We start from the raw sequence: 13,311 nt of genomic DNA on the forward strand, positions 1-13,311 counted from the left end.
TGCTGATGGACCCTCTCACCAAAAAACCTACAAAACAATTGAGATCAAAAAGTAAAGGTACCATGCTGACCACTCATACAGCCACTGGGTCACTATAATGTCAAATATGTACAAATATCAACTTTTTATTCCACATAGAAAGTTGCATAATGCAGCTTTAATGGGTAACCGGCTTATTTATTATCAAGCAGACTCCTAGTGGTAATTTACTGATTTCCTTTCACATGACATTTCGAAATTCAGATTTTGCGCCAACCTAACATAGGCAACATTTACTTTGAACGTTGAACCTTTAATTAGGCTGCATACCAATTTCTACTTAATGAAAGTGACTTATTAAAAAAAAAATACACTATAAATGTCATGTGTTTGGGATCGCAGCCAAAATAGTTCCAGAAACTCCGTCTGCGCCATAAAAGGAGCTGTGACGCGCCAGACTCTTTGCGCGCTCTCAGATGTGGTTCGTGCCCGCTGATGTGTGTGTGTGAGGGAGACTGGGGGTAAAGTTTTGTGCAGAGGGCGGGGGCGAGGCTCTGTCGTCTGCACTGAGGCTCTGGACAGACCTGGTGCCGCTGGTTCAAGGAGGAGGCAGTGTCAGAGTATACGGTCGAGGGGGAAGCGCACCGGTATAACGCACGCTTTCGGACAGAACTACCTCACCTGCGCGGAGGAGGAGGAGTAGGAGGACTCACACTCATCCTCACAACTTCTCCTTGTCGGTAAAAAAGAAAAAGTCTGCAGAAAGCTGGAGATGGAGCGGGACTTTCTTTCCTCCGTTGGGATGTTTATGCTTGTATTGTTGGCGGTGCTCTGTCCGGCGCCAAGTGCGGTGTGGAGTTTTAACCTTTACGCACAGCATCCTACCGTTTACAAAGGACCCGATGGAAGTTACTTTGGTTACTCTGTGGACTTCTATCAACCTACTGCGGACCGCAACACGTGAGTAACAACTTATTCCTCCATACACCTCAGGCTGGTTGGCTTCCCATTCAAATTTTCTCCCGGCATAAATCGCCATATTGATGAAAATTAACAAGCTAAAACTTTGCACCTACATATTATTATTATTATTGGGGCACATCCCGGCATGGGGCACAGAAAGCTTGAACCACTCAGACTTCTGCAGCGCACACATGTAATCAGAATTATGAAAACGAAGGAAACTGATCTCACATGTTTTCCCTGTATACCAGAATGTATGCTTTCCATTCTACTTTTGCATGCTTTTTTTTTTTTCTGTTCTATGTTTCATCCCAATTAGCGTGAGTGTGCTGGTGGGGGCTCCCAAGGCAAACACATCCCAGCCGGGGATAGAGGAGGCTGGGGCTGTCTACTACTGCCCTTGGCCTGGACTGACAGACAGCTGCAGGCAGATACCCTTTGACAATGCAAGTGAGTACAGTCTTCTTTTACCAACTTCTTACTGCCACATTGTGTACTTTGAATTGACATGCACTTAACTCTCTTCATACATGTGGGCTTGGGGCTGACACAAATGCCACTCTCATTTCTTGATATCCCTTGTAGCTATTTGTGGTTTTGGCCAATCTTTGTTCTCAAATCACCTGGATGTAATAGTTGAGCAATGAACAACAGATCTGAGAGTAATTTGAGTGCTTTAGTGGCAAAACAGTCATAAAATGTTATTGGTTTACGCTTGGATTTGCTCTATAAACTCTAAAGATGGAATATGCCCAATGCGTCTGTCTGGTATGTTCGTGCGTGTATAGTATACTGTTAAGTTTGCAGACGGAACGATGGAGATGAAACACATGGGTCTCTTTAACTTCACCTCGTAAGAAGGTGCTTAGTTTTGCGTTGATTGCGCTTGTCTATACATTATCATCAGCGTGTCACGCACTCGTTTCCGTGCAAGCGCGTGCACGAGAGGCTGAGATGTGAGACAATGGTGAGCGAGGGGGGGTAACTGTATGCACATGGGAATTCAGTCCCCTTTAGAAGAAAGAGGGGTGAGGCCTGCTTTTTATTAGATGCAGCGAAATGCATGTGTCTCCCTTTCTTTCTCTCATCCCTATCAGACTGTTTTTGTCATTTTATAAAGTATTTTCTCAGTACAATCGATTTATGAAGTTGGAGGATGTGCTTTGATGGTGGATTTCAGTAGCTGCTCGTCTTCTGCTAAGCAACATATTGGCGACATATTGTCAGCAAATATCCGTAAATCAAATATGTGTAGCATAGTAGGAACACGATTCAGATGTCGAATTTGCTTTAGCAGCAGCTTCTAGTGACAACAGTAGTCAATATGAAGCAGTAACATGTGTGCGGTACATAGTAATGCAAATATTGTCTTTAGAGTCGTGCTGTGTGGTTTTTTTTTTACTTATTAAAGTTTTCAAATCTGATTCATCAAGGCTTTGGGGTTGTTAAAACAAGCTACTGCCCTCCTTGTGGCTGTTTATGTGTATGTTGATTAATGAGACATATTTTTTTGTTTCTTTAATAAATCCACAGCTGCAGGGTGAAGATTGTGAACTCTTTTTTTTTTTTAACACTGACCAAATTTCTTTTATTTTATTTACAAAGTCTTGATGAAAATTGCTTGGTCTAAATTGGTGGTTTTAGGAGTGGACCAAACATCAGTGTCTAAATATGTGCGAATGGAAGGCGTGGGCCGGTGCTGGATGATTGATGATAGCGGCCACATTGGTTTTGTCTACAGTTACGCAGGGCCATTAAAACAGGTAGAAATGCATTCATTGTTGTAAAAAAAAAAAGAAAGTGCAGGACTGGTGACCATGTGTGCGTACTGTAGTGCCTCCACTCCATGTGTCAGCTTCACGTGGGTCCAATTATGAGTGCATGTACCTGAGGGCTGCATGGCTTTGGTGACGTTAGGCAGAAGCCATGCCTGTCACTGCTGCAGGGGGCGGGGTGAGGGGTTACGACCGACACACCTCCAGATCTGCTGTTTTCATTGAACATTCTGACCTAGTTATGGAACTTATTGCGGAAGTGAGGCTCGTGTAAATAAAACTCGGCCCATAAGATCAATGCATCTGTCTTATATCAGGCTTGGATGATGGGTGTCTTTTATCTTTCTTTTTTTAAACCAGTGCTTCATCAAAACCGAAAAAGAAGAGATTTTAAGTAGGGCTGAACGATATTTGAGTAACTTGCGATATGCGATTAGGCGGTGCAATATTGCGATATTATTGCGATATTTCACTTAACCATTTCAACACGATTTGTTCCATTACATATCATGTTATTTATTACATAAACACAAATCGCAAGTAACTAGTTTTTTCAGCAAACTGTGTCAAAAGAAGACTTAAAGAAAGACATCAGGACCAAAACGAGACTAAAATGTAACTAAGTTTAACTAAAACTGAACTTTCACACATTTATAAGGCCAATGCATTTGTTTTTGGCTGAGTTTGCAAAAGAGTTGATCTCAGTCAGATGAAGACTTTAGTGATGTTGCGATATATTGCCTAGCTTAATTTGTTTGTGCTGGGATCGACAACTGTGCTTCACAACTAGAAGGTTCGATTTCCACCTGGACAGGGCCTTTCTGTGTGGAGTTTGCATGTTCTCCCTGTGTCTGCGTAGGCTTCCCCCGGGTACTCCGGTTTCCCCTACCACTAAAAACATGTACAAAAGGGCAGGATGAATGATGTGTGTGTGTGAATGCATGGTGGTGGTCAGAGGGACCGTTGGTGCAGATGTGTGCAGTCGCGACAGTGTTTCTGTCAGTCTCCTCCAGGGGAAACTGAACACCCCAGAGTATGGGGTGAATGTAGAATTGTCTCATGTAAAGTGCTTTATAACTCTGTCTGTGAAAGGCACTATGTAAATGACCTTCTTCTTCTTCTTCTTCTTTTACTACTTCTCCTTCTTCTTCTACTACTTCTTCTTCTTTTTCGACTTCTTCTTCTCCGACTTCTCCTTCTTCTCCTTCTTCTTCTTTTCCTTCTTCTTCTTCCTCTTCTTCTAACTTTCTGTTTACGTTTTTCCCACACTAATTCTCCTGTGCTTTTCTTTGTGAGTCTTAGCCACATCACAATCTGGTGTGTTATTCATTCTCTCACAGGTAATCTGTCGTGCTCTTCTAGCTAGAGCTGCCCTGTGTGGGCTGATGAAAAGGTGACTGCCGATATGGGACATTTCAAGCCCTTACACATCTCCAAGGACAAAACAACTTTATGGACTAGCAGGATTCAAACCACTAAGCCTCTGGTTATAGGACAACCATCCCCTGTCACCCTAGATATGTTTTGAGATTCTGGTGTCCATAATAATGTTGTTTTCCAGTTGTATCCCCGAGGCTTGATACCTAGTTTGTTGGCCTATCTATGCACTTGCCAAATACCCCAGTGATGTTATTAAAAAGATTTCCCCTTGTCATCTCGATACTCTACTGCGATAAAAGTTTATTGTTTGAACTCCGTCCAACAGGATGTGAAGGCATTTGTGTGAATCCAGCGTTTATTGACGAAGCTCTGTGAAGCACCAGCGCTATCCATCTGGTATTTAAAGACACTGGAAAATGTCTCTTTAACAAAGTGAAGACCCATTGAAGAGGGGGCCAAATGTGACAGTTTATTGTGGAGTGTTCGGGATACGGGCGTCATGTGCACGTTGGATGCTGGAAACATTCAGGCTCTTTCAGGTTTAGTGTTGCTTTATTTTATGAGAAAGTTCCAAAACTCTTCATCTCCGACAAATGCCTGTTTTCTGGGGGGCATATGGTGTTTTGATGTTTGTTACAGGCCTCTTTTAGACGTGTTCGCTGGGCTTTATCAGGGACAAATGTTTTCCATCTAAACTCTCTCTGTGTCTGCTGCGGGCCACAGTCAATATCAGCTTTTATAGGCTCCATTATGAAATGTCTTTTGGTCTGGTCTCATTTTATTGTGCACATTTCCTCTCTGTGTTTCTGCAGATAATCGAATGATAAAGGTAAACGGCACCCGGGAGCCGCTGGAATTCAAGTCGCATCAGTGGTTTGGGGCTTCAGTCAGGACGCACAAAGAGAAAGTCGTGGTGAGTCGATCTGGAGAGGCTCGGTATGATTTTACAGTCACTCCGCACATTGACAGATCATCACTCCATACAGGAATGAACAATACTGGTCAAAGAAAGAAAAGAGATTATGATCAGATCAGAGAATCCTCTATATGTTCCACTTTCTGCTTCTGGAAATGCTATTGCTGACATCATTTTTGTCAGTTTATCCAGATGACGAGCATAAAAGGGTTCACTTGAGGCTGGATTGTGATCTTCCGTGTGTTGATATTTGTCTTGTGCCTAAAAAGCATTTGAATAAATTCCACATTCAATTGAAATTAAATTGAATTGCCTTTGGCTTTTTGCTTTTTATTTTAGGGACTTCCCGCTTGGTTTATTGTAACTTCATATGACCCCAGTTTTGTATATATTTTTTTAGATTAGATTTTAATTAAACATTTATCTACTTAGTAAAGCTTTACTTTCCATCAGAGAGATACGGTTAGGGTCATAATTAGGTCTATGGACAGACAGCAAATGTCATGCACACAGGGGTGGATCTAGAAAAAAAATCACGAAGTGGCAAGCTGGGTCAGGGATCATTTCTGGGCTGGCAACATACTTTACAGTGTTGAATGTTTACAGCGAAGGTATGCACGTTTTGCTTGAAGGCAATTTTGTCTGGGTTAGATGCAGGCTGAGCCTCCCAAAATTATACACAAATAGTAGCATTGTCCACAATATAAGTAGGGGGTTTCTAACTCAGGTAAAATGTACATTTTGGGGGAAAAAAGATGAAAAATCATCATCTTGGGAGACCATGGCTCCTTATTTAGCTATGAAGTTGCTATAATTCTTTGTCCTATCAAAAAGTACGAACTGAGTGTGAGCCTCCGTAAGGACCCGAGTAGCTTCTAGAGCAGATATGAGACATCACATGTGTTATACAGGCCAAAAAAATATTTAATGAATCAGGCTTTATAGATCTGGATTGCAACTAGTCCTTGAAACAAGTCATTTATAAAGTGCCAGGTTGATGACTACACTAGAACAAGGACAAAATGAGCTGACATCAATAGTGTGGCAACTGGGGTGGAAAGACATTTACTGTGCCACCCCTCTAGATCCGCCCCTGCATGTAAGTTGTGTTTCACTGACACAGATTTTTAGAAACTAGAAGGTCTTGGCTTTCAAATGAGGCATTACACTGGCGTATAGAGGCTGGAAGCTCTCTAGTCAATGCGCTTTGAGATTTGGATATGCATAATTGGAGAAAAATGATGCATATCTACCTTCTTTATCTACCCTAAAGATAACAGGTTTAAGCTATTTTAAAATCACATATATGATTGCCATAGGATGTAACCTTTGCTTTGGTTTCTAATAGTATTCATGCATATTAGAGGTGTTTGTGGGACACATAATGATTTTTTTCAGACATAGACATTTAACTGTGGTTCTGTCCTTGTTCCCAGGCCTGTGCCCCCCTGTACCACTGGCGCACGGTGAAGCTGAGCGGAGAGAAGGACCCGGTGGGGACGTGTTATGTGGCCGTGCAGAACTTCAGCGCCTACGCAGAGTACTCTCCGTGCAGAACCAGTCAGTGTTTGTCTGCTCCGGCTCAAGTTCACTGCCCCCTTTCCTCTCTGTCTTCATCTGCTATAACCATCTCTGACTCTCTGAGGCTGGATTATGCAATACACCGACCTAAGCCCGTGATCCTATTCAAACAAAAGAAAACAGTCTTTGAGTTTGAAATCCCTGTGTCATAGCTTTTAAACTGGAGTGGGTGTTGAACAGGTAAAAGTCGGCAATCTTAAGCGCTGAAATGTTCAGAACAAGCTCAAAGTTTAAAACGTTTATTTCAGTATATGAGGGAAAATACCAAAGAAGATACTCTGTTCATCAGCTCTTGTGCACTGCTTTATTACGACCTCTTGCACATCCCAACTCCCAATGACACGTTCATGTGACTCCAACAAAGTCCACTGTGTGTCTCCATTACATCATGTGCAACAGGAAGAACTGTATTTTTAATTTAAGTCTTGTAAAGATTCAATTAAGGTTAAGTAATCATACGTTTAACCCTTTCAGGGACAGTGGTCACTACAGTGGACAGATATTCAATTGTTTTTTTTCTCCTATATGAATGAGTCTTAATGTCACAGTTGCGCATCAGTCACTACAGTGGACACTAGTGTGTTGTACCATACACTGCACCTTGAGAGTTATTTTTTCCCCCTCAAAAACAAGATGGCCGACAGTAGAGCAGGTGTGCCTTGCAGGGAAGGAATTTCTGTCTAACCTTTCTATTCTAGGAGACCCTTGTAGGTAAACAAAATTTGGGGACATCAAGCAATGCTTAAGGAGTAATGTAATTGTAAAAATACCCAAGTATTGATTTTGTGATTTGAGGAAATTGTGATTGTGATGTGTCCACTAAATTGGACATTGTGCATCGCTAGCTATATTTTTACTACAATTTAAAGTATTGCTGCAACTTTTTTGTTTTTGAAAATACTTCAACTGCAGAAATATTTTGGCTCCAAATGGTCCTGGAGACACTGGCCACAACTCATTGACAAAAGAAATGCAAACAGGTGCCATAACTCATCTACACCAGTGGTTCATAACATAGGGGTTTTGGCCTCCCCGAGGGGGCAGAGCTTTGTCTGGTCAGAGGGTCAGGTGAGCAATTATTTTTATGATTTGATATATTGTTGAGGGCCATAGCCTTGCATGGGGGGGTGCAGCCTGACTACAGCATGCACCGGGGAGGGACGAGGAGGACAAAAGGTTGATTACTAAAAAGTAATAAAAGCACAGCAGCCGAGCATAATTCAGGCATGAATGGTTTAAATTACTGCTAATACCATTTAAACCTCTACAGCTACGATAATGCTATTTCTACTCCCAAACACTTATCGTTCAAGATTTTAAACAGTCTCTTAAATCACCTTCCTCGTCTTTACGCTGTTTACAAGGGAAGTAGATGTTCTCAGCTAAGTTCATAAACCGTAAGAATATTTTATTTGAGTTGGCGTCCCTGTTGCTTTTCACAGCCCGGCGCTGTACGTTGCCATGGCAGCAGAGGGATAATTTCTCAGTCTGACAGTTTATCAGTTCCCCTCTGTGGTCCTCGTCATGTTGTCATCAGGGCCCTAAAGAGGACCTCTCTCCCTCTGTGTCACTGCGCGCTGATATGGAGCTCCACCAACAGCGCGATGAGGAAAAACGTGCGCTATCGCTCGCCACATCATAAACTGCACTTCAAAAACAGGGCAGGACGGATCAGCCTATCACCCGCTCTGTGCCAAAATCCCCCACTGTTCAAATACACTCACTCCAGACATTATAAAAGTGTTTGTACAGACTAATCGAGACGAGGGTAATTGGGTTGTAAACTGAATTATTCTCGAGGGAGATGTGGTCTTTCACAGATCTGAATGTCAAGGGCCTGTGTTCCTGCGTGTTTGAGTAATCCTGCGCATTCTGTCTCTGTCTTCTCTCTCAAGGGCTCAAATCACACGCCCACACCTGCTAATTTCATGAGGTTTGAGTTGTGGTGTAATTTGTTTATTTGAACAGCATATTAAAAGAACAAACACGCATTTAAAACAGGAAAAAATGTGCACAGTAAACTCAGAAAGTGCAGGTTGAAGTCGAGTGAACATGATGCTGCAGATTGTGTGTAAATCCTTTACAATAAGAGCTAGTTTATTACAGTCCAATGTGGCACATCACATGAAGGATTGACGAACATCCCCTTAACAAAGCATAATATCTACATAAGACAGCAGGGGAATAAACTGTTCTTTGTTAGGTCTGAGCAATATTAATACTAAGTAACTTGTTTACCTTATTAAATCCTTTCCGTAGTCCCTCTGGAGGTAATACAAGGGTTAATGGGATGAGTGTGGGGTTTTTCATCTCCCCCTGGTGTCTCTGGCCAGAAATCCACACTTGCAGCGTTCCTGCACCGGGTCGGAGGCCCCAATACACACTAATGAAATCCCTAAGAAGAAGCTAACAGGCTAACGGGCAAAGCTAACTGCGGGCTAGCGCCACTTAAACAGTATTTACAGCCAAGTTTCAGTGAGAAAAAATATCTCCATTGTGTAATTGGATGTACAATATCCCTCTCTCCCTTTGTCTTTTTTGTCAGCGTAATATTTACTCTCACGGACAATTAATGAGTAATAAACCGCAACATGCTACGACACCTGCAGTGGCGCTTATGGCCTCTAGGGGCATGAGTTACTTAGTACTGCTTTAGTACATCTCTCTATTTTAGGGGGCTTTCTCGATAATGGCAATCATCTTAATTCAGATTGCTTTGTCGTTCAGAAGATTGTGATTGTCTTGAACACTTGACACACTTTTTAAGAGATTAGTTTATGCAATTTTTTTTGCTGGTTTCGGGACATTGGACATATACTCAATGTTGTAAATTTACATCTTCCAAACATCAACTTATATATTCAGCCTTATAGACGATATATTGCCCTCCTCCATCGTTTTATCAAGCAGGTACTCCCAGACCCTTGATAGGATAGGGATAATATCACCTATTTTATAATTGTTTATGATCACATATAGAAATGGAGAAGAAAAATGCAAACTGTTGTACCAGATAGGTGATGCTTCTCTGAGTTTTTTTATCCATCTTGATCAGACTCTAATGGCCTCCACTTCAAATTGGCCCTGTCTAATACCTGGCAGCAACTGTTTGTATCCTTTTTCCTGTTGCTTCACTCCCTCCAGTTCCAACACACAAATCTCCCAGGCATTTTGTCGGCACAGAACACAAATGCTCTACTTCAGGTTATTAAACGCGAACCTCCAGTGCAATGGCGTACCAACGCACTTTAAAACATTGGACCTTTACCGCGCAGTTCTGTTCTTGTATTGTTAAAATCAACTGAGAACACATGCTTTAAGCCCCTAACTGTGTTTATGTATTCATATATGGAGTCACGCATCATTAAGCGTCACCTCAGGCTGGCTCTCAGACAGCACCACAGACCAATGTTTGTAAAGCGCTGGTACAGTCGGATGGATTTATTTAAACAAACCTCTGCACATTTAGTGTAAAGCATGTTTTCCTGGGTGTCACAGACAATTGGGATGTTAGACTTAATGCGAAACATGCTTTGAGCTTCACCTACAGATTTTAAGGAGATGTTGTAGCACATACTCTATGAAGGTACTTTTTCTAAATGACGTGATTGGTCAGTCACTGGGGCAGCAGTAGCATCAGTCATCAGTTTAGGCACTGTTTATCCCGACGCACTTGACACTCGCCCCAAACAGAGGCCGACATTTTTCTGGTTACATCATCACATCAGCCAGTCCAAGAAGTCGTCATTAGTAATGCTGTGTTATAGATGCACTCTCTCTGAACTAATGCTAAACAGTCTTGTAAATGCACTTTGACATTAATTAGCCTAGCAATGCTTTGTTATCAAATCAAGATCAAGTTCATAGTGTTCGTTTTACCTCTTAACCCCCACCTGAACCAAGCACATTTTGTCCAGTTTTGGAGTTTTGAATCTATAGTATAGTATAGTGAGAAAAATGTGACAAAAAAGTGATGAAGAAATGACAAAAATGTGAAGGAAAAAGTGACGAAAAAATGAGGCATTACTCTGGTCTATAGGCAGTAACATTTTAGATTTGGGTAAAGCTGAACCGGAGAAAATGCACTTGATTATGGTGTGAGGTAAGCGATTAAGGCACAAGTGTCAACATTTGAGAAAAAATAGAAGTATTGACAGGTTAAACTTGCCTTTCTTAAAGGAACAGGCCACCGTTGTTCCATACTGAGATTATGTTCTTACCTGAGCTTAGACGAGTTGATGCGTACCTGTCTGGTCTTTGTGCCCGTGGAAGAGCTTGGTCGCTTTTAACTTCACCCCATTTGGAGCTAGAGGAATATGCTGGGAGAGGCCAAATGCTAACAACATCTTTGGTCTTGTGCGTGACTGAGTGCACGCACAAAGACCAGACAGGTGCGCATCAACTCGTCTAAGCTCAGGTAAGAACATATCTCAGTATGTGAAAACGAAGGCCTGTTCCTTTTACATACAGTATTTGCAGAGGTCTAATTAAACTGCAAGATTAGTAAGTTTTATGCTTAATAAGACCCCATAGAGACAGGAAGTCTTGCCTCTAGTAGAGTCTTCCCAAATTGTAATTTCAAATTGATTGCGTGATCATCCTTCCAGCTCTAACATACAATATCCTGTGAATTTTCTTCAGATGACCCAGACCCCGAGGGACAAGGCTTCTGCCAGGCCGGCTTCAGCGTGGACTTCACCAAGGTAAACAACAACGAGCGCCCCGTTTTGACAAATCCATGTTTCCTGAGGGGGACGACAGCACACATGTCCCCTCTTAAGTGCGCACACAATCCTCCCTTCTGAGATTTATGGAGCTGCGCGAGATGACAGAGAGTCCGTCCCTCGAGACGCCTTTGCTCCTGACGTGACCCGCCGGCTGAAAACACAATAGGCCAAGCACACATCCACGTGCGCGCATTCTTTCACTGTTCTCTCGATCTGATCTTTGAACTCTGATCTCTCAATCCAACTTTACCCTTATGCACAGGAAACGCTCCTTCTCTGCGAGCTTTCCTGTTGCACACACACTCACTCACATTTTATAGCTGGCAAGGCAAGTTTATTTGTTGAGCACAATGTGTACATTAAGAACAGGAATACACTGCCCGACCCAAAAAAAAAGTCACCACCTGGATTTAACTAACTGTTCTGATCTGGGGTTGGTGCAGTTTGTCAGGTCTAGGTTCAGCCCAAAGAATGAGTTCAGCTGACAACCTGAGCCTCCTGAATGACCAGGTTGTTCCATCAGTAGATTTCTTCTTCCCTGATGCACAGGCTTATTCCAAGATGACAATGCCAGAATTCATAGGGCTCATATTGTGAAAGAAAAGAGTGGTTCTTTTGCAGTATGTGTGACCTTTTCTTTGGTGGGGATGTTTTTGGAGGTCAAGCAGTGTATTAAAGGAATAGGCCATAATATTTTCCATACTGAGATATATTCTTACCTTATATCATATCTCATATCTCAGTATGGAAAAATGGTGGCCTGTTCCTTTTAAGGTAGGCTGCATAAAATAGCAAGAGCGCATAATCCTCTTAACCGAGCGCATTTTCTCCAGTTTGGCTTTACGCAAATCTAAAAACTTCTCAAACAGTTTAATGCCTCATTTGAGAGCTAAGGCCTAACAAAAGAGCCAAACTATTTTTGTCTCATTTACTCCACGTTTTGTCACATTTTTGAAGCGTTTTTGTCGTTTTTTGTCACTCTTTAGTTGCTTTTCTGTTGTGTTTTTACCACAATTGCTGCACTTTTTTACTTTGCTATTGTTGCTTTTCCGGCACATTTTCATCCTTGTTGTTTTGACACTTTTTTCGAGGAGTTTTTTTAAATTTGTGTAATGGAGAAAATGTCTTCAGATCAGGTGGGGGTAAAGGAGATATATTCTATAATACATAAACAATCATAAAATCAACTTGAAATGCTGCCGTCATGTATAAAATGACAGATACTAACACCAATAACCTTAAATGATGATTTATTTCAGGAAGGAATGCTGGTGGTTGGAGGACCGGGGAGCTTTTACTGGCAAGGTAATGACTCTATGTAAACTTGTATCTGCTGTGATGTCACTGTTGGAAACTATTCAAAAAGATGTATTTAACGGCCCGGCACGCTCTTTAGTTCAAAGTAAGACAAAGTAAGTTTTCGGAGGCCCGAACTTTAGTCCTGACTTCATACTTTTGGCCGTGTGTAACAGTGAAGCAGGAAGCGAGTGTTTGGGCTTGGTAATGAACTGATCAGGGGGTAATGGAGTGGAGAGGAACTGCCCCTCTGCCCCCTAAGACACAGCGCAGAGGGGCATGGAAAGACTGGGGGGAAAAAAAGTCCCAAAAAGCACGGAAAGTCACCGAAATGGGGGCATGTATAAGCAAAAGAAAACACAAAAGACAATGCACAGGGAATTGATTGAGATTGTGAAGCAGGTTTGCGGCGTCAGAGATCAAAAGTTAAAGAGGTCCGAGATAGAGGCAATAAGATGGATGTGCGGGCTGGTGAAAAAGCGGCTCTGAGGTCAGGTCGTTTGCAGCGCCGGCCTAGACTAAGCATTCGAACGACTCAATGACTAAATGAGCGAAGATTCAGCTGTTGAAGACAAGCCCTTCGACTCCCCCGCCGCTGGGTGTGAGGTGCGATTTCAAACAGCGCTCACTACAACAGCTGGATCTGCTTGGAAACAGTTTCATATCAGACTGAGGAGATATTCATGCCATCTTA

The 13,311-nt window shown here is 42.2% G+C and overlaps 1 protein-coding gene across 1 annotated transcript in view; it reads left to right on the forward strand.

Annotated features, from left to right (window-relative positions):
- The first annotated feature begins 551 nt into the window (after positions 1–551).
- The window catches only part of itga8 (integrin, alpha 8), a 63,395-nt gene continuing 50,635 nt past the window's right edge, over positions 552–13,311 (forward strand). The window contains exons 1-6 of the mRNA XM_079562333.1: positions 552–939; positions 1,262–1,392; positions 4,910–5,010; positions 6,450–6,573; positions 11,236–11,297; positions 12,581–12,626. Of these exons, the coding sequence (XP_079418459.1) occupies positions 752–939; positions 1,262–1,392; positions 4,910–5,010; positions 6,450–6,573; positions 11,236–11,297; positions 12,581–12,626 (652 nt within the window). The 5' untranslated portion in view covers positions 552–751. The remainder of the gene's footprint in view (positions 940–1,261; positions 1,393–4,909; positions 5,011–6,449; positions 6,574–11,235; positions 11,298–12,580; positions 12,627–13,311) is intronic.

Source organism: Gobius niger, assembly GCF_951799975.1.
Source record: "Gobius niger genome assembly, chromosome: 8".
NCBI classification, from domain to species: domain Eukaryota; kingdom Metazoa; phylum Chordata; class Actinopteri; order Gobiiformes; family Gobiidae; genus Gobius; species Gobius niger.